General features: G+C 34.6%; 2 protein-coding genes across 3 annotated transcripts; both read left to right on the plus strand.

Annotated features, from left to right (window-relative positions):
• Positions 1-6,040: 6,040 nt before the first annotated feature.
• Positions 6,041-6,819, plus strand: LOC112419214 (uncharacterized mitochondrial protein AtMg00310-like). Its single transcript, XM_024776368.1, has 2 exons — positions 6,041-6,045; positions 6,117-6,819. The coding sequence occupies exons 1-2, from the start codon at positions 6,041-6,043 to the stop codon at positions 6,817-6,819; spliced, it is 708 nt and encodes a 235-aa protein (XP_024632136.1).
• A 5,112-nt stretch (positions 6,820-11,931) lies between these two features.
• Positions 11,932-23,237, plus strand: LOC11423560 (auxin response factor 1). 2 transcript variants are annotated; one of them, XM_003592826.4, is made up of 15 exons: positions 11,932-12,178; positions 12,308-12,376; positions 13,696-13,811; positions 14,128-14,223; positions 14,348-14,404; positions 14,575-14,727; positions 14,832-14,916; positions 19,058-19,148; positions 19,282-19,446; positions 19,713-19,832; positions 19,919-19,994; positions 20,391-20,556; positions 20,638-21,125; positions 22,280-22,470; positions 22,585-22,756. In XM_003592826.4, exons 2-15 carry the CDS (start codon positions 12,337-12,339, stop codon positions 22,754-22,756), a joined length of 2,016 nt encoding a protein of 671 aa, XP_003592874.1. In that variant the 5' UTR covers positions 11,932-12,178; positions 12,308-12,336. The 2 variants fall into 2 exon arrangements, with proteins under 2 accessions (XP_003592874.1, XP_024631839.1); XM_024776071.2 differs by having other exon boundaries at positions 11,933-12,178; positions 12,311-12,376; positions 22,585-23,237.
• The last annotated feature ends 2,662 nt before the right edge of the window (positions 23,238-25,899 follow it).

The following is a 25,899-nucleotide window of genomic DNA, read 5'->3' on the forward strand; positions in this document are numbered from 1 at the left end:
TTATAATGTTTGACTTGGTTTTGTAATATATTTTTAAGGCTTAAATATGCAATCCATCCCTGTAATTTGGACGCGTTTTGATTTTCGTCCTTGTAAAAAAAAAAAATTAAAAACATCCCTGCAAAAAAAAATTTGTTTCAAAAAGGTCCCTGGCCCCACTTTTTTGCTGACATGGGATGGCTTTGGCCATGTGGCAGTTGCTGACTGTGCAACTTTTTTCATGTGGCCCTGACGTGGCAGTCCACGTCATTATTATTTTTTATTTAAAAAAACTGATTTATTTTTTAAAATTAAAAAATCATAAAAAAAAAATTAAATATGAAGAAAAAATTGGAAATTAGTGTTTTAAAATCTAGAAATAAATTTTTGAAAAATTAAATTAAAAATTATTTAATCTCAAAATTTACCACTGTCGGGTAAGCAAAATACTCCTTTCATGTGCCTTGGGGCAATTCCGAATCATTTTGTGCTTATTTATTTGAAAAATGGTTGTCCACTACCTCCATCATCTACGGAGTGGCACAATCACAAGAAAGAAGATGCGGTGACTTGGGAAGATGAATATTTGGATCAACATGAGTTGTTCCGAAAGCTCATGGCTATTGAAAGTGGAAACAAACCGTCGAAACCACAAAAGGAGTCAAACAAAGTGGCGCCTATTTTGTTGGACACTCCCGAAAAATCAAAGCAACAATTTGAAGTTATTGCGGAAGATGAGGAAGATTCTAATTCACTTGATCTTCCCTAGTCACTTGGTCTTTAATAAGTGATTTTTTTGTCGGTGTTAGTCCTTTTTTTTGATAGAAATTACACCGACGTATATTTTGGGGTCGAAATTGTAACGCTAATTTTTTGTGGCCAATATATAATTAACATTATGTAATTTATATTGATATATATGATAATATGACTTTTATGTGGTGAAACTAGTGCAATACTTATTTATTCGTTATTAATGTTTACGCATTTGATTTATTCGTTATTACATTTGATTTAATTTTGTTCTAATCTATGATTCTTTTCTTAAAGCTTTTCTCAAGTGAAACATGTCCGAGGTTGCAAAATTTGAAGGCCGTGTTAGGTACTCCGCTTTTAAAAAAACAATTAAGGTTATGATAACGTCGACAGACTCTCTTGATGATTTGAAGGCACAACTTAACATTTATTTTGAGCATCTTGGTGAAAATCAATATACACGTCACTTGTTTGGTCAAATGCTATGCATAGACCTAGGAGAAGATAGAGATGAATACGCATGGAAAACGGCAAGCTATATCCCTTGACTTATTAAAGACGATAACGACGTCGGATTTATGTTTCGGAATATGGTTGAAAATAATATATTATATATGTATGTTCGTTCCATATGCAATTGTGATGAATGTAAGTATGCATTTAATATAATCATGTGTAATGAGTTGTTTAATTATGCACACTTAATTATGGACACTTTGTAACGTTTTGATGAATTTCAAACGTTTGTGTAATTTGAATCAAATGTCGGTTTGATTTAATATGGACAATTGTAAAAGATATTGTATTTTTCTTGTTTATGACCAAGTTTTGATGTTGGATGATTTATACTGCCTTTAGAAATGCTCTGGTTTAATTACAGGTAAAAACTGACCGAAAAATGGTTTGAAAATGCTTTAGAATTATGCAGAACTCATTGTCTGCATAATTGTTTTCCTCAGCAGTTAACTACGGAGGTTTTCCTCGACAGTTAACTGCAGCCGGTTTCAAATTACTCGACAGTTAACTACCGAGGAAACAAAAACGTATTTTACTCGTGTGACATAACCTTATGCAATGTGTCAACAACAATCCTCTTATGAAATAACTAAGCGACAGTAAGTTTTATGAGAGAGAAAGAAAAAAAAAAAAAAAAAAAAAAAAAAAAAAAGTAAACGACAATAAGTCTACATTTAACTGGGTTTCAAAAAAGTCTACATTTAACTCAAGTGACCACATTCATAGAATCTTATCCTTTACCAATTTTGATATGCAATGCCTTTTGTGACAAAGTTATATCAGAAAGCGGGCATGTGCTGATAAATACAGTATACACCACATGTCACATGTGAATACGCCATTGCATTTATTTTCTTTATATATAATATAAATTATCTCTCGAAAAAAACATATAAATTAGAATAAATACATTTTACGATCATTTAACTTAGATGTTTATAACATAAGTTAACTCTTTAAGTAATTTTTGTTACTAATTGGATTTTTAGGGTGCATTTGATTTGCGAAATAGTATGTAACAACGCAAGATTGAACAATACAATATAAGACAGAACAAACTTTTATGATATTGAATAATTTTTGGGGGACAAAAACTATTTTTGTGTTTTAGATAACTTGTACATGATACATGTAACGCCCGAAGCTGACGAGGGCGGAGAGTGGTCTGGCTCCTGGCAGCTTCTAGGCAACTGAATCACGTCGAAATGAGAGGGATCCTGAGATTGTGCAGGTATGAGACTACATGGTTGAAGGTATGCTTATAAGAATCGTTTGGTACTACCTATACCAACAAGATGAATCTTTTTTTTGGTAGCTCATTCCATAAGAACTCTACAGTTAAGCGTGTTTGATTTGGAACAATTTTGTGATATGTGACCTTTAGGGTAATTTTTCAGAAAGTGTGCGAGTGAGGACAAAACACGTTGATAAGACTTATGTTGGTTTGTGGGGTTATTCGGCAATCATGAAAGTAGTCTGAGATGTTACAGTACAAAAAGTTGTGTTATGGTTTAGTGAGAGACAAAAAGTTTTGTTTTAGTCATATCCTTCCTTACCTCTAGTTTGTCATGTCCCACAAACAGTTTTACAAATCAAACACTGTGCAACTGAAGTTGTCTTGTCATGTCCTTCGTTTTTTAACAGATCAAACACTTCCATAAAGTTTTTAAAAAAAATTGGTCTTTTAAGCTATAAAATATTACACTATTACCTATTTTTCACCAACTTCATTAAAAAATGTTTATCGACCATTTAACATTGAGGTGGTAGGTCCAAAAGTGTTTATGTCATCAAACATGATTGCTTATGCACATTTTCTTCTTCATGTTATTGAATTCAAGTCTAATTTTACAGATAAATTTTTCATCAACAACATTATAAATAGTAATCGATCAATTTTGTTTCAAATCTAAACTGATTAATACACTTATGGATCCTTGTTCAGAGAGTGATGAATTTAGACCTACCAAATTAATATTAAACGTCCACATAAGTATTTTTTTGACCGAGTTTGATGAAAATAAGATAACAATGCATATATTTTATGACTTAAATGATCGTTTTGTAAGAAAAAAAAACAACTTAAAAGACTAATTTATTATAAATATCTAACTTAAATGACTTTTTTTTTGACAAAAATAAAATGGTATTCATTCATTCAAATCGAGATATTACATCATTCAACACCGCTAAAAACGTAAAGGATGAATCTGCGAACAAACTCACAGCATCCAAGTTAATAGCATATAACGGCATAATGCCTACGAAAATATATGATAAAATTAAAGTGGCCGGAATATCCATGACATCCGGATCTGCAACGTTGACGTCCAAATCTTTGATTGAATAATCGATTTTCAATATGAATCAAATGAACACCGCACGAAGACGGGAAATCAAACAAATTTGAAAGCCCATGTGATCACATAACATGGAATGGGAAAAGGACTTTGTTATTGCAAGGATTCCAATTTAGCAAAGAGGAGTTTGAATCAGAGTGCCAAAATACAGATGCAAACACACGTAAAAATAACTCCAACACGTACACAAACGGTGCCCAAGCCTAAACGATCAGGTCTGGATGATCTAGAACGATCGACAACAACACACTCACAAAGGAATTCCAATGATGATCAATGAAAAACCCTAGGAGAGAAAACCTTTGTTAGGTTGTTACTTGCATAATATCAATATATATATATATATATATATATATATATATATATATATATTGTTATTATAATGTAAAATCAATGATTGATTTAAGTTGATACGTATGGAATAGCTAAACAGATTAACTACAAAGCAAATATTGATTCTTATACATTAATTGATTATGATTGAAAAGAATGTTTTTAGCTATGAGTTTCTTAACAACTCTCCAAACAAGTTGTATAGTTAGATATGTATTCTTGAATCATTCTTACCTAGCCTTTTCAAGTGAAATCTGGTAAATATTATGCATTGCCGTTTGATTTCCATTCCCATATGTCGGCGCTAGCAACGCCATTGGTTGTGCATTACTACTTATTATGTATTTCCAAGGTCCACTTCTCATGCACCATCAACTAAAATGAACATAATACCACACTAAGCCTTACTTTCTATTTGTCATTACTTGTGGCTTGTGTTCATATATGTTGTGGCCAATGATAATATAATGAGACCATTGAAAACCAACCTACATATATGTGTGAAAGGGGGCAAATTACTTCCTAATATATGTTGCCCACCCTTTGATGTGTTCCTTCCCAATATACACGTCAATTCAACTCATATTATTATAATTCGGAGTCAGAGATACACACACGATGAAGCAAGATTCGTGTACCGAATATTTGTTAAAGCACAATCGATGTAAAGTCAAAAAGGGCCACAGATTTGAGTTGGTGGTTGGACCACTCCATCCCGCACCATCCCGCTTCCATCCTTCGCCCTAATTCCGCTTCTCCTTTCCAAACTTTATGGCTTCTACTCATCAACTTCAACCAATTAAAAAATTCTTGCCAAATTAAATATCACCATGAATTTTATAAATGGGGAAAAATTTTATAATGAAAAAGATTTTGAGAAGTACTTCACATAATTGACTTTTTTAGGTTCTTTCATTTAAGGGTTAATAGGTCTTTACCCCCTTGTAATATAGGTCATTTTCGGTTTTTCCCCTGTAAATTTTTTATTTTGATTCATCCCCCTGTAAAATATTTTTGTTTTGATTTACCCCCTAATAAGCCAAACAAAAACGAAAATTTCTTGAAAATAATATAAAATTGGTTTTCGTTTGGCCTATTAGGGGGTAAATCAAATCAAAAATATTTTACAGGAGGGTGAATCAAAATAATTTTTTTTGCAGGGAAAATCGAAAATGACCTATATTACAGGGGTAAAGACCTATTAACCCTTCATTTAATGATGTATGTGGTTCATATTATTAACCACATACATCATTAATTGAATGAACCTAAAAAAATCAATTTTGTTTATAATTAAAAACGGATCGAGTATTTTGTGAAAGCCAAGTTTTAAGAATTTCAAATACCACCTGTGAGCAATATTCATAGATTAAAGAACTAAATCACAACTAAAATCTCATGGCACATTGAAATCAAATTTAAAGGTCCATTTGGTTCAAGAATTTTGGAGGGGAGTAAATATTTTTAATTTGACGTGTTTGATTCAAATTTTAGAAGGAGAGGGGAGCAAAATTCCATCATCATGACCCACTTTTTATTTCTCTCGAAATTGGAGTTTTTTAGAGGGATCTCTTTAAAATTTTATTGCATTGACAAAATTATCCTTAAATTAATTTAAAATCTCAATATTATCTTTGTAACAACATTTATTACTTTTTTTTAAGTATCATTTATTACTATTAGGTTATCCTTGTAACAACTTTTGTTATTACTGATATATTATCCTTGTAACGACTTTTAATATTATTAGGTTGTATTATTCTTGTAACAACTTTTATTATTATTATTATTATGTTAAATTATCATTGTAACAATTATTATTATTATTTTATTATTATTATTATTATTATTATTATTATTATTATTATGTTATGGTATTCTTGTAACAATTTTTATTATTATTAGGTTATATTATCGTCGATCTTTCAAATTGTAAAAACAAGCATTTTCGTATATTTAATTAAGTTTAAGGGTAGGGCCTATTGTACCCGGCCGAGGGTTGCGTCAGGGTGACCCATTATCACCATATTTATTCATATTGGTGGTTGAGGGCCTCTCAACTCTAATACATAAGGAAGTTAATAGAGGTGATATTCATGGGGTAAAAGTATGTCGCGGCGCACCAGTGGTGTCCCATTTGTTGTTTGCAGATAATTGTTTCTTGTTTTGCAGGGCCAATGTGGTGGAAGCACAACGTTTACTCACTATTCTTAAAACTTATGAGGCAGCATCTGGACAAGAAATTAACTTATCAAAATCTGAGGTGTTCTTCAGTCGCAATATGAGTGGGGCGGCACAAGAGGATTTGTCACGCATTATTGGTGTCCGGCATGTGATGGGTACCGGAAAGTATTTGGGATTACCTTCGATGATTGATAGAGATAAGTGGTCCGTTTTTTCTTTTATCAAGGATAGTATCTGGAAACGAATAAATGTGTGGAGGGGACGAGCATTATCAAAGGCGGGTAAGGAGGTTATGATCAAGTCTGTGTTACAATCTATTCCTTCATACATAATGAGTATTTATCTTCTGCCGAGTTCAGTTATAGATGATATTGAGAAGATGGTTAATGCGTTTTGGTGGGGAGGAAGGAGTAACAACCGAGGGATTAAATGGATGGCATGGGAACATATGGCATGCCCCAAAGAGTTTGGTGGAATGGGGTTTAGGAATTTCAAAGCTTTTAATATCGCTATGGTAGCTAAGCAAGGATGGAGCCTTTTGTCTACACCTGAATCTCTGGTTGCTAGAGTTTTTAAATCGAGGTATTTTCCCCGTTCTTCATTTTTGGGTGCTAAACTCGGTAATAACTTGAGCTTTGCTTGGCGGAGTATATGGAATTCGCGTCAGATACTTTTACATGGATGTAGGTGAACAGTTGGAAATGGGCAGCAGGTTAGCGTGATGAATGATCCATGGGTTCGAGGTGTTCAAGGTAGCTGTATTCAATCCCCACAAAGTCAAGGTGTGCATATCTTGAGTGTGTCTGATTTGATAGCTGACGAGGATCGTGTTTGGGATGTCGATAAGATTGAATCTTTGTTCCCAGATGATATGGTGCAAGCTATTCTCGATACACCATTGTTTGCGGAAGTTCATAATGATAGAATAACATGGATGGTGGAATGTAATGGGAGGTATACTATCAATACTGGTTATAAACTAGCTATGATGGAGTTGCTACATATTGATCGGTTCCATGTTGAAGAAGAGTGTTTGGGATGTCGATAAGATTGAATCTTTGTTCCCAGATGATATGGTGCAAGCTATTCTCGATACACCATTGTTTGCGGAAGTTCATAATGATAGAATAACATGGATGGTGGAATGTAATGGGAGGTATACTATCAATACTGGTTATAAAATAGCTATGATGGAGTTGCTACATACTGATCGGTTCCATGTTGAAGAAGAGTGGAAAAGAATTTGGAAGGTGAATTCTCATCATAAAGCTCGTAATTTGTTATGGAGGATTTGCAGGGGATGTGTTCCGACGCGTCTCCGATTACAATCACGGCATGTACAATGTGAGGTGATCTGCCCCTCGTGTGATACGGTTGTTGAGGATGATTGGCATGCTTTTGTGGGTTGTACGGTGGCATGTGAGAGTTGGTATTGGGCAGGACTTTCGATTGTGCGGCAATCGCGAGTTGGAACTGTGAGCAGTTTGGCAGATTTTGTTTTTGATATATGTCGCTTAGAAAGCCGAGACATTGCTGGTCGGGTGGCTTCACTTCTTTGGAAAATTTGGGCTGCACGTAATGATACCATTTGGAATGACGCTCATCATAGATCAACGAGCATTGGGAGGACGACACTAGATGCATGACAACAATGGCAAGATGTTCATAAACATCCCTCACTACCGGTTGTACAACACGAGCATAATAGAGTGCAAGGCAACAACACAGTTTGGGAGAAACCGAGCGAGACATGGTTGAAGTGCAATGTGGATGCTGCGTTCCATGACCGTAACCATATTACAACTTTTGCATGTTGTGTTAGAGACTCTCGCGGGCAATTTATTCGGGCTCAAATGAAATGGCAATGGGCAAATATGACAGTTTTGGAGGGGGAGGCAGTAGCCTTACTCGAGGCCCTTCACTTTGTTGATGCTAACAGATGGGACCGGGTTGTCTTCGAGTCCGACTCATCTACTCTAGTGCAAGCTCTATCGTCTCAAGATCATGGTGATTCAGAATTCTATGCTATTGTTTCCAGTATTATTTATCAGTTAGCTTTACATTCCAACTTCAACGTGAAGTTTATTTGGAGACAAGCGAACATGGTTGCTCATACTTTAGCTAGGGCGGCCTGTTCTTGGGCTAGTCACCGTATTTTTTATTCTTATCCTTCTTGTATTGAGCATTGGTTGATTAATGATAATAGTTAATTTTGCTTCGGTCAAAAAAAAAAATTAAGTTTAAGGGTAAAAAGTAAATTAATTTTAAAATCTCTCCCTTCCCCTTGTGAACCAAACACATTTTTAATTAAAATTTCTCCCCTTCTCCTCCCCTTTTCTCTTTTGAACCAAACATATATTTAATTAAAATATCTCCCCTCCCTTTCCTTTTTCTCCATTAAAACCCATCTCGTCTGTTGAACCAAACAGACCCTAAAACACAAAGAGGAATTGAAAAACATAAACAAAGAACAACTTGAACTGAACCAAAATAGAACCAAAAAAAAAAAATGGGGAAAATGGATTTCAAAAAGTTGGGAAAATTGTGATGAACAGAGAATCGTAATCACAATCGCTAGAACAGAAACGTTATAAAAAAGAAATTGAAAGATTCATAGACTAAAAATTGTAACAGTCAAGAATTTGAGCAAGAATTTTGAATCGTACATGAATTTGAACAAAATACTAACATAAAGAAAAACACGAAATCGTGAATTCTTAGGATTTGAGGGAAAATGATTAGAACAAGATCTAACCAAATTTTGAGTTGAATCATGAAGGAGAAGACACACAAAATAAAATTGAAGCAAAAAAATTAGATGAGATTAAGATACGGATCGTAAACATATTTGATTGAAGAAATTGAGAAAAGAAACTGAATCAGAAGAAAATGTTGCTGGAAACTTTTTGAGAAAACGAAAGAGAGAAAAGAAAAAAAACATATTTACGAATGAGAAGAAAAAAATCAAGAAAATGAAGATGAGAAAATTGGATTTTCTCTAAAAAGTGCAGCGGAAGATCCTTCAAAGCGGGTACCAAATTAGTTCTGATACCCATGGCCGTTCCTAGTGTTTCAGGGGCTTTAGACATAGTTTGAAAAAATGGGCCCTTATGTAATACATCAAAACATTTTTTAGTTTCTTGTTATGATTTTACTAACGCTTCATTTTTTTTCTTCGCTTTTCACTATAGGATAAAAGGTTTTTTTAGGCAACATCTTTAAATAAATCAAATACTCCATAGAAATCAAAACTAAACAAAATACCATAGGATTAGAGAACAATAGCTTATGCGAAGTAGACTGAAATTTTAGCACCTAAATAGTAGACAGTGAATTTGTGACATCTAATGATAGTAAAACCAAAAAAATAAAAGTATATCAACACGTAATTAATTAAATTTTAGACATTTGGATACAAAATTCTCCAATTTTAAACCCATAACAACAATAATACTTGATAAAAAAAAATGTGTTAAATTTTTTAGAGTAATCTAAGATACAATAACTCATTTGTATACTACAAATAAATCATTCCTCTTTTTATATGCTACAAGTACCAAGTTTATATTACTATATTGATATAATTAATTTATTTTGGATACTTTAAAGGCAATATTAAGATTAATTTTTCTAATAGGCCCATTTTCAACTAAAATATTATTCGTTTTGTTATGAAGATTCTTCCAATTTTCTGGATAACAAATATCACATATATTATATATTTTTAATATCAGTAAAACACATTATTAGGAAAAAAGAGCCCAAAAAAATATTTAAAAAATCGGCACATTATTAGAAACAAATGGCCAATTTTTTTCGGAAGGGTGTATATAGAAGGCTTTGTTTATATGGTGTATATATAGCAAATTGCATCAAAAAGGCCAAAACAATAACAGACTCCAGCCCAGATTTTCATATCAATGTTTCGGGCCTGTTAGTATATTTTACTATATAAACCCCCAAAAAACCAATTCTTTCTATATACACCCCCACCAATAATTTTTTTTTAGGGCCCCCTACCGGCATGGGCCCTAGGCCGTCGCACTCGTGGCCTATGCCTAGGGCCGGCCCTGCTGATACCATGTCATGAGACGTGACATCCATAGAAGAAATGAGAGAAAAGTTATGAAACTCTTGTATTGATGATAAAAATTAGTATTAAAAATGAGGAAATCACCTTTTAATGATGTGGTTACAAGTAATTTATACAATTTGTGTTGTTAGATAGTCCAATTCTTCAAAAAATTCAGGAAGGCCATTTTATGCTTGCCCTCTGCCAAAGGTTGGTTTAACTAATCAAAAGAGGTTGAAGATGATTGAGAAATGTAATCTTTCTATAATAATATTGCCATCAAATTAGTCCCTGAATTATTTCTCTATCTATCAAATAGATCCATACGTTATATAAAAAACCATCAAATAAGTCCCTGAATTGTTTAATCAGATATCAAATTGATCCTTGAAACATATGTGTACAAAATAAACTAAAAAAGGCAGAACACACAAATTGAAACTGAAATATTACATAGGCATAAGTCATAGGTCATAAGTCATAAGTCTGAGATATTACATAGGCAAAGCAACCCAACTATGAGGCATTAACAAGTCATAAGTCTTAAACGGCAATTTAAGCAAAAAGAAACCCAACTATGGGGCATAATTCAAATAAGCCTAAATATTACAAATCCAAAACATCTATTAAACTCTAGGAAGCATCACTTCTTTGGAAATCCGATAATTGGTATAAACTCCATGAATTTAGTAGGTTGAGTCGAACTAAATGGACCATAGGTTGGATATGGAACCCTAATTATGCCAGCAGGAGTTGGATGAGCTGGTGCAGGACCCCTCATTGGTGTTTGCCTAGGCCTATCAACTGAAAGAATTGGTCCTCTAGGGCCATACCTCCTTGGTGCAGAAACCTGAAATTGCAAATTCAATCAAATTAGTCCCTAAAATCATAACATAATCAATCATATGAGTCCTTCAATTAATATTACTAATTGCCAAAACGATCCTTAAAAATTAAGAGTCATACCTGTCCAGCATTTGCAACAACATTTCCTGCAGTTTCTGCATTCCTAGACACAACATTATTCTTGTGGCTGGCTTTCTTGAGCCTCACTTCAAAAACCCTAAAACGAATAATCAAAACAACTGTCTCAAAAACGCAACAAACACAAACAAAGAACAAGGCAAGCATCAACGATCACAAAAACAAAATAAACAACATGTTCAAAACTTAAAACGAAAACACAGAAAAACGGACAAAAACAGAGTGAATACGAACACAAAAACTTGATAAACAACAGAAAAGGTGTTACCTTTAATCACAGCCGAACACACAAACTTCAAAAATGTCAGAATCGTCGGAGATGATGATGATTTTGGAGGGGTGAAAATGGAGGAAGTATTAGCGAGAAGAAGAAGGGTCAAGGACGTTTTTTTATGTTCTGAAATGTGAAGAAGGAGGTATGGGTAATGCAAGGGCAAAATGAGAAAAGCAGAAAAAATAAACTGAAAAGTGAAAACTCAACATTTTCCAATTCAATCAAATTTGTCCCTGAACACGTGGCTTCCTTCTTGCCACACGTACAAGACAACACAGCATGCAAGACGACATATCAGCATGGCTAACGGAGCACTTGGACTGAGGGACCTTTTTGATGAACGTCTGACAAATTCAAAGACTAAGTTGATATTTCGCATAATTGAGGTACGAAGTTGACTGATGCGTGAAAATTCAGGGACAATTTGATGGTTCACTCTTTTTTCTAAATTTTGATCGGCAATAAAGAAAGAAAGTAGTAGTAAAGAAAGAGTTCGGGGGAGTGAGTCGGGGGAACAGGGGGTGGTGTCGGCTTGAACCAAACAATCAGATACTATCAAATTACCTGTTGGATCTATTTTTCTTCTTCGTCTTCTGCGTTTTCCCTTTCCCCTTTTCCCCAAACCCTAATCAACCAGCCATCATCAATTTCTGATTTCGGTTTCAGCTGCCTGCCTTGATCCATCTTCTTCGCTCGATTTTCACTCATCTTTCTTCTTTAGTAAGTGTCCATGCCGCAATCACAATATTCCCTTTTTTTCATTTCTGTTAATTACTATACTAGTAATTGTGTTGTAGTTAATAATGAATTCATTAATGTTATTGATTGATTTGATTTGTTTGTTTGTAGCAGAATTCAATCAATTCATTCTATATCATATGGCTTCAAATCACATGTCAGCTGTTACAAGCCGTGCAGGTTCGGTTTCATTTCAGTCTTCACTATCTTCCTTCCGAGTATTTTAACAACATAGGTAGATTGGGCTGATTTTGTATTATGAAGAAAATTGAAATCCCCCAAAACCCTCCCTCTATTATTTCCACTTCCTCCTTCCTTTTTACCCAAGCTATTAGAATTTGTGGGACTCTTCTTAGAAATCGTAGTTGGGGCCTAACTCATCCTTACAAAACCGGCTTGTAAGGTGAGGAGTGCCCCCACTTATAAACACATTGTCAGGCATCACCTATCCGATGTGGGACTCTTAACACACCCCACGACCAGCACTATTGGGCTTGATTCGTGGACATAATTGGTGGGTGGCCCGATAACGGAAAGCTGATAGCAGGTGGCCCAATGGATCTTGGAGAGGCTCTGATACCATCTTAAAAATCGTGGTTGGGCCTAACACAACCCCACAAAACCTGGGCTTGGTGCGTGAATAGGTAGGTGGCCCTTGAATTCGAAAAACTCCGATACCATGTTGAAATTTGGGGCATAACTCATCCTCACAAAACCGGCTTGTGAGGTGAGGATTGCCCCCACTTATAACACATTCCCTCACGACCAGCACTATTGGGCTTGATTCGTGGGTGGCCCGATAACGGAAACCTGATAGTAGGTGACCCAATGGATCTTGGAAAGGTTCTGATACCATCTTAGAAATCGTGGTTGGGCCTAACACAACCCCACAAAACCTGAGCTTGGTGCGTGAATAGGTAGGTGGCCCTTGAATTTGACAAACTCTGATACCATGTTGAAATTTGAGGCCTAACTCATCCTCACAAAACCGGCTTGTGAGGTGAGGATTGCCCCCACTTATAACACATTCCCTCATGACCAACACTATTGGGCTTGGTGCGTGAATAGGTAGGTGGTTATTTTAAAACTAAAGTTAAAAGAAAGAGCTTTAAAAATAAAGTAAAAGTTGTTTGGTAATAATTGTCTTGTTAGCTTAAAAATTATTTTTAGAAGTTCCTAGTAGTTGTTAAATATTAAGAAAAAACATTGATCGTTGTCATACTATATTTTTTTTGGTAATATTTTTTTTGTGATATTATCAATGACTGAAAATCTCATTCTCACAAAACCGACTTGTGAGGTGAGGATTGCCCCCACTTATAAACACACTGTCAGGCCATCACCTATCCGATGTGGGACTCTTAACAACTCTTTAACACACACCCTCCTCTCAAATCTCCCAAACAGATCCTTAATTTCTACAAGCATATAAACCTTATCAGTCTAATTTCGTTGTGCCATTCATCACCTATTCATGTGTTTCAGTATTACCTTTACAGGGTCAACTAATGATGCTTTATACAAGGAATTGTGGCATGCCTGTGCTGGACCCCTTGTCACTCTTCCTCGTGAAGGGGAGAGAGTGTATTACTTCCCTCAAGGTCACATGGAACAGGTAAAAGTTTAATCAACATGCATGCATCACCTACTATTTCATAATTCGTTTGTTTTCTGTGCTTTAAGACCTTATTCATGCATTCACTTTGCATCTAAACTTTGTATTCTGATCAATTATTCATGCTTGTGCTTTTGATTATTGCATTGTCGTGTAATCATGTGTATCAACTTTTATCACCGTAGGTAGCATTTTAAATTATATGTAACAATGATTCATAGCACCTGACAATTCATATGTTTAGCATAAATGGTTGTCGTTGTATTGTACTGTGAAGTTTTTTAATTTATCTTACCCTTGCTTATTTATTTTATAGCTCGAGGCATCTATGAATCAGGGATTAGAGCAGCAAATGCCTTCCTTTAATCTGCCCTCTAAAATATTGTGTAAAGTGGTCAATATTCATCTTCGGGTTAGTCATTATCTTTCTCCACAATCTTATTAGATAGTTTCTTCAGCATGAATCTCTTATTTGAAAATCTATTTTGCTTTACTACGATCATCATTTTATTGTTAAAATCATCTTGGTCGTGTAGGCTGAACCTGAAACAGATGAAGTATATGCACAGATAACTCTGCTACCTGAAACCGATGTAAGGATGCTATTCTTTGTTTGACATGGTTGTTATATTTAAAATAAAACAGTTCTGTTTATTTATTTATGTCTCAACACGTTTTCCAGTCTTTTTTTTCTTCTTGCCGATTTGGTTTCTTTTCTGTCTCATTTTGTGCATGTTTTATTTTCCATGTCTTGTTGGTTTAGCAAAGTGAGGTGACAAGCCCAGACGATCCTCTGCCTGAACCTCCAAGGTGTACAGTTCATTCATTTTGCAAGACACTTACGGCTTCTGACACTAGCACTCACGGAGGTTTCTCTGTTCTTCGAAGACATGCAGATGATTGTCTACCACCACTGGTTAGCAACTTTATCTTCTTGAAAGTCATTAAGGACGCCAGATCATGATCATCTTCAGTTGTTATTTACACACTATAATTCCTTAATTCCCTTATTTAATTCAGGACATGACTCAGCAGCCACCATGGCAAGAACTGGTTGCAACTGATTTGCATGGAAATGAGTGGCATTTTCGACATATTTTTCGCGGTAAGTAGCTTGGCTATCTTCTTTTGGTTTATCTTTGAACCTTATTTTATAATGTAAAGAGCAACATCGTGTTATAAAAGTATAAAACTCTTTCTATGGCGGGAGAAGAATCAGATCTGTTGCGGGTCTGTTGCCTTACCTAAGTTACCCTGCATTCGCAAGAGGTTGATTCTATTGATTCAAATTTGTGGCTCCTAGTCACATAGCAGAACTCTGATCATTGCTTTTGTGGCTCCTAGTCACATAGCAGAACTCAGATCATTGCTTCAAGGCTTCCATTCAACCTTGTTCTATCATTGTTTTATTTCTCTGAAGTGTTTGTTTGGTGGAAAGAATTATACTACCTCCATCCCTAAGGGTCTGTTTGATTCGGGGGTTTTGGAGGGAGAGGGTCAGAGGGGAGGGAGTATTGTAATTTTTAAGCCTTTGGTTCAATTTTTAGGAGGGGAGGGGAAGGGAGCCAAATCCCTCCTAGTACCACTTTTTGCTTCCCCCCAAATTGGGTTTTATGGAGGGGAGGGGAGGGGAATGAAGATGTGTTATTTATATTTTAACTAGACTCCAACCTGTGCATCGCACAGGTTTTTTGTAGTTTTATGTATAAGTTCCAAATTGGCTATAATATTATTTGTCAACATCCTTAAATGTATTATATATAATATAACATTATATAAAGGCTTTAATGATACTATTGAAGAAATCAAATTAGAATCATTTTTAATATCATAAATCAAGTTATATTCATTTTGTGAAATGAGTAAATAACCAACTATTGAACATTCTGAAATGAAGAGGATGGTAAAGAATTGAATAACATGGCTTACATGAAGAACTTAGTCCTTATAATAGTGGGTCACCAATGTTAAACTCAATCTCTTATCAATACATGTAAAAAAAAAAGACATGAGAGATTTTAGATAGAAGAAAATTTTAGAACAAGGAAGACAGTAATTGATTAGGACCATATAGATTTTCGAAAGACACAAATTGAGATGATAAAAAAAAATATAGAAACAATAAAAGTTGCGGAATATACTTTATTAGAAGCATATCTGTATCATATGAAAATTTTAGAATAAGGAAGGCATTAATTGATTAACCGCATATATATTTTTGAAAGACACAAATTGAGATGTTAAAAAAATATAGAAACAATAAAAACTTACGACATCATATATTTTTTTTTTTTTTTGACAGAGGCCACATAAAATTTATTAGAAGCATAAAAGTAACAATAAATGTAAAAATTGAAATCAATGAAAATAAGAGGGCGCAGAGAACTACCAAGCAGCATGCTTTGAATTACACTAGAAACTACCGTGAAGCTTATGAAACCAACAGAACGGTTGTTAATATTTGTCATGATATGATTCTTATTGGTCGGAAAGCACCTATTGAGGGTTGGGTGAAATTAAATATGGATGGTTCATGTAGGGTGAAATTAAATACGGATGGTTCATGTAGAGAAAATGGAAGAGCAGGTCGTGGTGGTATTATTAGAGGTAGTGATAGCGAAGGGCTTGGAGGTTTTGCTAAAAGCATTGGAGTGTGTAGTACCTATATGGTGGAGCTTTAGGGACTGTAGGAAGGTTTGAGATATGCTAGAATCTTGGGATTTCAAGCGATTGAGTTGAATGTTGATTCTCTAGTGGTTGTTAATGCTCGTACGCAAAATGAGAGAGGGAGTCCAATGGGAAGATCTTTGGTATGATAGATTTGGAGTGGGAAGTTGTTGTTAAGCATTCATATTGTGAAGCAAACCAGTGTGCGGATGCTTTAGCAAACTATGGGTGCTCTTTGTCAGGTGATATTAGTTTCTTTGAGTCGCGTCCGACGCAATTTGGCCACTTGCTCACAGCTGTTGTAATGGGATTATCTATCCCTCGTTTAATTTTAGTGTAGTTTATTTTCCTGGCAGAGCCCTCTTCGTCATAAAAAAAAGAGGGTGTAGAGAGAAACTATGGATTTGGAAAATTATTAAGGGTGGGAGAAAGAGGAATGAAAAGAAAGTTGGTTGAAGTAGCAGAGAAAGATGGATAGATAAGCCTTGCCTAAGTAGAAAACAATCCTTCAAATTTCTTTCAAACTCAAAGCAGTATAAAAAACAACACAATGAATATAGTGGGTGGGTCAACATAAATTTTCGTTTAGCACTTCTCAAACCAATATCACTTTTTTTCTTCTCTCTTTCTCAGTCAATTTTGTGATAAGGTTAAAGTGATGACACTATTTGTAATATGCAGTTTATTTATGGACAAAACTTATGTACAGTACCATAGGTACTGTTTTTATTGTTGTCCTGTTAAAACACAACATGTGTATTAAATAATTCAATTAATAATTAATTAATGAGTTAGTGCCGCTTCTTCTCAATCGTTCTCAAAACAGTTCCGTTCTTCCTCCAAAACCAACCTCCTTCATCATGAAATTATAACTGCAGCTTCATGAAACCAACATCTCATTTATTCATCACCATAACCAACAAATCTGTGAGACCACACATAGAGGCTGCGAGCAACAAGATTAATGGCGTGTAGATTGAGATCCAATGCTCCCACAACAACTTTGCATTGAATTTGTAACGCTACATACCAGAGCATACACCGGCGTCGCCGAGCACCCCTCGACGTTATCAGAAGTTTAAAACCACAAGCATACACTTTCGGTGGAATTAAATTAAATCCCACAAAGCAATCAACCTAACATCATTCAAGACCACAATACATGATAAAATAATTCAGGACTGAACACCTATGGGTTTAAACATCTTAAAAAGATTCCCTTCATATGGGTTTAAAACACCTGGAAAATGTAATATAATTTGGAATTTGACAATCACAGTGTGGACATTTCCAGTATGGGTAGTTCAAAGTGTCCTATTCCATTATTGCTATTTATAACCTCCATGTATAGCATGTCAGATCTATTAAGCGAACCTTTGCTTAAGATTTTTTAGGTTGCATTGATCACACACACACACACACACATATATTAAAAGCAACACTAAAACATCAAAAACACTAGTGGCTTAGTAGTAGAAACTGGGTAGCACTAGCATATGGTATTGGGTTTGATTCTCTGCATGAGTTTTTTTTCATAAAGATTTTCTAAGCTAATTAAAAAGGGCGGGATTATGGTTTAATCATCACTAATCAACATTTAGTATAATAAAGATTACATTGACTAAACTACCCTCAATTTTATGTGGAAATTCAAAATTATCTTTTATCTAAGTTTAAAGATCTTTTTGCTATTTTTATTTGTGGTTTGATTTTGTGCTTATTCCCTCTCCTTCACTTAGTTCATCCCTTCTTGTTACGGTTGCAATCTTTTTTATTTTTTTTTATTTTTACGTTGCCATTTTGTTTTTTCCCTCTTCTTGTTTACTTACCATCTTGTTAATTTATGATGCCTCACTTCTTTTAATTTTTTTTGTTGAAAAAGGTTGTGTTTCCTCACTTCCCTCGTTTACCTTGCCATATTATTTTGTTGTTTTATACTTTTTTTCCTGAATTTTTTTTACGTTGCCTCGTGTGGTAGTATTGTTGTTATGTTTAGATATCTCTTATCTCTTCAAAAAATTGAGTTGCAATGTGAACTTTTGTGTTTGATTATTTGAGTTTTCATATTTATCATATATTAGTTGGTATTTGAAATCATGAGACATTTATAAGATTATAAGGATAAAAAGGTAAATTAGTTTTAAAATCTCTCCCTTCCCCTTGTGAACCAAACATATGTTTAATTAAATTCCCCTCTTTTGAACTAAACATATAGGGGAGCCCAGTACACTAAAGCTCCCGCATACACAGGGTCTGAGAAGGGGTTCCACCATTTGGTGTATTGTACGCAGCCTTGCCATGTTTTTTACAAGAGGCTGTTTCTAGGACTTGAACCCGTGACCTTTCAGTCACGTGACAACAACTTTACTGTTGCGCCAAGGCTCCCCTTTCTTTTGAACCAAACATATATTTAATTAAAATACATCCCCTCCATTAGAATCCCTCCCCTCCCCTCCAATTTTATTTAGTTCAGGGAATTTTACTCTTGCGTTTGCTGCACTCTGTCATTATGTTGACTTTGTGAATACAAGATTTTGATGTTCAAACTTTCAGTAAGTTCCTGACTGAGTAATTTACAGGACAACCCAGGCGCCACTTACTAACCACTGGGTGGAGTGTCTTTGTCAGTTCCAAAAAGTTAGTGGCTGGCGACGCATTTATATTCTTAAGGCAAGTTGTTCTGTATAAATATTATGCCTTCCTTCAGGGGCAAGAAAAATACTTTGCATTTGTTTTTTTCTTCGTAATTTTTGTTTCTTAATGTTTTTGGTGTTGTGGTTGTTTTTTACTGCATTTATTCTAGGGGTGAAAATGGAGAGCTCCGAGTTGGAGTCAGGAGGCTCATGAGACAGCAAAGCAATATGCCATCTTCTGTCATATCTAGTCACAGCATGCATCTTGGTGTTTTGGCCACTGCATCTCATGCCATTTCCACTGGAACGTTGTTTTCTGTGTTTTACAAGCCCAGGTTTTGTTGTATTTAACACTGAAATTATTAGTAATTTTTAAGTTCATGATGTTGTTGTTACTAACTTGCCATAAAATTTTGCCTTTGGTTAGTACCTTTAACACACATATAACTGTTTTATTTGTGTTTCTACACTGTCTTGCCACTTTCTGGCAATTAAAGAACCATTTTATTTTTGGGTGAAATAATTTGATTGGGATGATATTTGGATTTGCTTTGCCTCAAGTGGTTGAAATTTTCTGCTGACTTATCAATATTTATCTTAGAACAAGCCGGTCAGAGTTTATTGTAAGTATTAACAAGTATCTTGAAGCTCGAAATCACAAACTTTCTGTTGGGATGCGATTCAAAATGAGGTTCGAGGGTGATGAAGTACCTGAAAGAAGGTGTGTGAGCTGGTTGCTTGAAAATTGATATTTTGATTTTAGCACATTGTCCAATTTAATCAATGTTCCTCACCCACTGAATACAGGTTCAGTGGTACAATTGTGGGTGTTGAAGATAATAAATCATCTGTCTGGGCTGATTCCGAGTGGCGATCGTTAAAGGTTAGTGTTCATGGCTTTAGGCGCGCTTCCAGTGTTTACTTTTATTATTTGCAGTCGGTAACTTTTCAAATATGTTCATTTTAGTTTTAGTAAAAGCTACAAAAAAGTAGAGCTTATGCCTACATCTAAATTGGTCCAGTAAGCTCATTGCTTTGTTTGTGGAATAATCTAGAAAGCGATATTATCATGATTGAAAATTCACCAATTTGTGTTGACTGTATGTCAAAAGTAAAATAAAATAAAATAAAATTAGCTACCAGAAAATGGCTAAGATTTTGTGTGTATACATATATATGAAAGTACAAAATGCAGCATGCTGACACTTCTTGTTAGTTGGATTTGAAATTTACATGGCAGCTTTTAGTTTGTTAATCTTATATATGTAATGTATCTCAGGTTCAATGGGATGAACCGTCATCAATTTTGCGTCCAGATAGAGTTTCTCCATGGGAGTTGGAGCCACTTGTATCTACCCCTCCAGCAAACTCCCAGCCAACCCAACGAAACAAGAGATCACGGCCTCCTATTCTACCTTCAACAATGACCGATTCTTCTCTGCAAGGTAATGTTATCATATGTAACTTCCCTGTATAATTCCGTTATTCATGCTGCTTTTCTGCATAATATCTATTTTTATGTTCAGGCATATGGAAATCACCAGCTGACTCTCCACCTTTCCCTTATCGCGACCCTCAACATGGAAGAGACCTCTATCCATCACCAAGATTCAGCTCTACTGCGACTAGCTTTCTTGGTTTTGGTGGGAACAGCCCTGCTTCTAACAAGTCAATGTATTGGTCTAGTAGATTGGAAAACTCTACAGAACCTTTTTCACCTGTAGCACTTGAAGAATCTGGAGAGAAGAGACAAGGCACTGGAAATGGCTGTAGGCTCTTTGGGATTCAGTTACTTGAGAATTCTAATGCAGAAGAAAGTCTGCAAACTGCTCCTTTGTCAGGAAGGGTGGGGGATGATAGGTCTGTTCCGTCCTTGGATGTCGAGTCTGACCAACATTCTGAACCATCAAATGTTAATCGGTCTGATATTCCTTCAGTAAGTTGTGATGCTGACAAATCATGCCTGCGGTCTCCTCAGGAGTCACAAAGCAGACAGATAAGAAGCTGCACAAAGGTACATGACTGCTTTAATGTCAGTGTTTCACGCACTAACACTCCCTATTTTCCTTCATGACCCTAAACATTCTTGGGCACATTTTTCCTGTGCACTAGTTTAATGTAAGACAACTATATAATGGGCATCTTTAGTTTACAAAATTGTGGGATGATTTTTTGCTTGCGATATACATTTTAGAATCTATTTGCATCATCGATAACATTTGATATTATTCCATAAATTTGTCATAAAATGGTTAGGAAGTTCAGATAAGTTATTTTCCATTAGTGTACATGATGTAAATTTTAATTAGGCTTAATTGATCATTTGATCACCTAACTAATTTCTTGTTTTCATTTTGGTTCCATAACTCCCAAAACGTCCGTTTTGGTCCCTCAAATGTTTTCGTCAGACAATTTGATCCTTTCATGTTAACTTTAACCCCAAATGTGTAATGTGGATTAACATTGCAGGTGGTCCACCATAGACCTTATTAATTTTTTTTTTTAATTTAAACCGTTTGATCTTTTTCTAAGAAAAGACTGTCATTGGATTATGCATATCTACTTTATCTTACGGTGAACCAACAACACCTAATTTTATTTCTTTATCTTCATCTTCCTTTCTCTTCTTCATAATGTTCAACATCACCTTCATCACCACAAAGTTAACGTGAAGAGATCAAATTGACTGACGGAAACATTTTTTAGGGACCAAAACGGACGTTTTGGGAGTTATGGGACCAAAATGAAAACAAGAAATTAGTTAGGGGACCAAATGATCAATTAAGCCTTTTAATTATTTGTCTTCTGTTCCACTTTGTTTTCACCATTTTCTGTACAATCAACTGAAAACCACAAACAAAGTTAATACATGGTTACACTGTTGTAATTATGAGTGAAAAACAAGCAGAAAATGAAAACAAAAACAATTTGTCAAACCAACATGTCATTCATTAGTTGGAATATTCTCCTAGTTAGTTAGTTAAGGCTTGTAGGTGGCAACTGGGTTTGATATTTCTGTTTGGATAATTCCAATTAAATTTGATTCATCACTTCGTTTTACCTTTGGAGTAGAAAGTGGTTTGGTCTCCTCTATTTTACAAGTGGGCAGTGTCAGTGCCTGCATTGTGTAATAAGATTGTTTATGATACAAGTTAAATATTGTTCCAGGTTCACATGCAAGGTATGGCTGTTGGAAGGGCTGTTGATTTAACACGTTTTGATGGATATGAGGATCTGCTTAGGAAATTGGAAGAGATGTTTGACATTGAGGGTGAGCTCTGTGGAGCAACAAAAAAATGGCTGGTAGTTTACACTGACAATGAAGATGATATGATGATGGTTGGGGATGATCCGTGGCTGTAAGATTATTTGATCCTATTAATAACATATATTCTCTTTGACGCCATCATATGTAGCATAATAGTTTGCAATTTTATATACATGTTGAGTTCTGTCTGGCTGTTTTACTGCAGTGAATTTTGTAGCGTTGTGAGGAAAATGTTCATCTACACACCAGAGGAGGTGAAGAAGCTTTCACCGAAAATAGGTCTTCCGAGCAATGAAGAAGGTAAACCAAGCAAACTGGATTCTGAAGCAGTTGTCAATCCCGAGGACCGGTCATCTATTGTGGGGCCTGGTTGCTAATGCTCCTAGGTCTTCCAACTCACTAGTTGTTATGTACAATAAATATTGGCATGAAATTAGGAAGTAGAACGTAAGAGAATGAACCTCGCAAACATTTCATCGTGGTCTATAGGAGCATATCATTGATTTATTCTACACAACCTATGCTGGAGGAGCGTGACAGCACCAACGTAGAGGGCTTGTTTAATATAATGATGTTTGATTATCTACCCTGAAAGATGATAGGCTTCAGGTGTTGTGGTTTTTCAATATCTTCTATAGTTCGATTTTTGCCTAGAGTCTCATGGCCCTTTGCTTGTTCAGTTTTGAATGGGCTGCGAGCATGAAGAAAGTCTTTGCCTAGATATCGTACTATGTTTGCAGTTGATTTTTGATTCTGTTGTAATTTCCTTGATGTGATGAATCTCATTTCTGTATATAACTTTATACAATCTTTGAATACTATTTAATGAATGTATATCGAGCCATTTTTTTCCTAGCAGCAGTTGTGTGCGACCTAGCCGAAAGTTTTTTTTTTTAATGACAAATCTTAGTAATTAGTTGTTGTGTTAGTTTTTTTTTTTTTTTTTCCTTTCTTTCTCTTTTGTTCGGGTTTGAATCTAGGATCTTCAACTCCTTATCCCTCGAACTAGTTGAGCTACCCAGCTCCCTATCTAGCTGGAAGTTTTCTTTTACATTAGTAATTTAATATCAGTTCCTATAAATAAAAATTCTTCAATTTTAGTCTTAAATGGTTTTTCAATAGAAAATTTGTGTTTTTATTCAACTGTAGGGGATAACGATAAAGATGAAAATTATTCAAAAAAAGAAAAGGAAGATAAAGATGAATAAGTTTTTTTGTTGGGACTAAAATCAAATTTTACAAAGAAATGATTAATTTAATAAAAGATTATACATTTTACTGAATTATATTTTGTTTACTTTTGAACTCGGAAGCATTAGTTAATTCGGACACTCATAATCATTGCATAAAGTATAATCATTTTACTTGAAATGGAATGTCAAATGTAACTTAAACTACCAGATATTAGAATGGTATGAGATATGCAACGGTCATATATTGGAAACTAAGTAAAGAAAGGTGTACTAAGCAATAAGGAAGCTCCTATATTTGACATTTATGATTTATTCACGTTCATAAATCAAGTATATGCCCACATCCATCCTCCTTATTATTTGAAGCTTAATGAAAATTTTAATCAAATCTGTGAAGAACCTCAAGTTGTGGTCCAAAAAGAACAGGAAGAAGAAGAAGCACGACAACAATTATGAGCATCCTCCACATCTACCGTGCCACCATTGTTGCTCTTGCTTCACCAGTACCACCCAGCCATCAGCTCCACACTTACCTCCATTTTCATGGCTTGAAGAAGTTGAGCAAGACAACAACTACGACTATGGGACATTCTTGTTGCCACCAGAAAAGGCATATCCCCCAAGTCAAGCACAGGATATAGGTGTTTCTGTTTCAGAACCTGTTTATGGCATTCCGGTTCTGACACTGACAGATAGATCAACAGGTCAATTTGGATGTGTTTTATGTCTATGTTTTCACATTCGACGAACTAGTTTGAATTTTAACAATTAATTTGAGATTGTCAAGAGCTTGGCGTCAATTTCAGAAGCGCTCCAAATATTGTTCTTTTCTTCATTTTTCATGTAATGTTTCATCTAATAGAAAGTTATCAAATAATATTACTCATGTTTCTGTTCAAGAATTTTTCACACTCTTGCCTTTTTTTTACTTAATTCTTATATAGATTTAATCAAACTAATTTCAAGTCTTTGTTGAACCCAAATATGTATCTAAAAAAATTATATAACAAGACAATAAATAATAAAATATCTAAATCTTGGCATAACAATATTGTTTCAGCATGTGTGATTGGATATGTTAAGACCTTTAACATGAAGGAAACTGAGAAAATTGGCATCAAGATCAAACTTATGGTTATGGATATAATAGCCAAATCATCGCAAGCAAAGCATGATCTGGTTTGTTGAAAATTATTGTGATAAACAACACATGAAAGACTCAAATTATGTGACATATGTGTTACAATGTATTTGTGTCACTCACTTGATAGTGATGATTATATGAAACTTCATGAGAGATTTAATTTGCATGAGACATAGTGGAAACATATGGAAAATGTTTATGGAAGAGTGTTAACGTGATCGACCATCACATTCATCTACTATCAAAACTATTGAAGAAATGACATAATTTATCAATTTTAATCATATTAGTTATATTTGTAGGCAGACACGGATGCACGTGTATCACATTGGGGTCACTTGACCCCACTCCTTGCTTTCTATTTTAACCAATTATAGCATGATTTTGCATTTTAACCCCACTTTAAATTGTATGTTGACCCCACATAACCAAACTAACACATTGAAGGTAAAGCAATGTCATGTTTGTAAATTAATTTTAAACTATATTTGTTAAAATAGTAGTAAAACTCTCATACTTTCTACTGTATTTATAAAAAGTGAATTAGTGAATTGGGAAAACATTGGCATTTAAGTTTAACTTTCAAAAATGGATTTTTCATTAAAACAAAAAGAAAATGCTCCCAAAAGGTTAAAAGAAAATTCAGGTATCACGTGGATTTATTTTTAAACTGAATTTACAAATGCAAATCTAAAATTGAATTTATTTTTAAATTGCTTATGATGAAATATACTAGAAATTACTAGAAAAAAAATGGAAATTTGATCTTTTTAAACACTTTTTTAATTTAGATGAAAGGACCAATCTTTCAAGCAAGGTTCTCGAAACTATAAAACATTTTTTATCCAACATTGTACTTACTTTTGAAGTTAGCATTACTAAAAATGAGCACAAAAAATACTCAAACATTACAATTGCATGCAACGACGAGAATTGTTGAAAGGAGTTTCTTTGCTATGAATTTTGTGAAAAAAATCGAATGCCTAATTGTATGGATATGAAATTTTGAATTATTGTTTTGTAACATTCATAGACAACGATATATCTGGTAATCTCTGATTTATGGTAACATTTATATAGCCTAATATATGATGAAATATTTTTTGTAATATCTAATTTTTCTTAATGATAATGATGTCATTATTTTATTAGTTTTTTTTTAAAGAAAGAAATTATTTTATTA

The sequence above is a fragment of the Medicago truncatula genome, chromosome 2 (genome assembly GCF_003473485.1).
Source record: "Medicago truncatula cultivar Jemalong A17 chromosome 2, MtrunA17r5.0-ANR, whole genome shotgun sequence".
Classification (NCBI taxonomy): domain Eukaryota; kingdom Viridiplantae; phylum Streptophyta; class Magnoliopsida; order Fabales; family Fabaceae; genus Medicago; species Medicago truncatula.

Bases quoted from the DNA above. Each gene is read 5' to 3' on its own strand.
- LOC11423560 (XM_003592826.4), top strand. From the start codon at position 12,337: ATGGCTTCAAATCACATGTCAGCTGTTACAAGCCGTGCAG. The intron at 14,224-14,347 runs GTTAGTCATTAT...TTGGTCGTGTAG, and splicing joins TGGTCAATATTCATCTTCGG to GCTGAACCTGAAACAGATGA. The intron at 14,728-14,831 runs GTTAGCAACTTT...TATTTAATTCAG, and splicing joins ATGATTGTCTACCACCACTG to GACATGACTCAGCAGCCACC.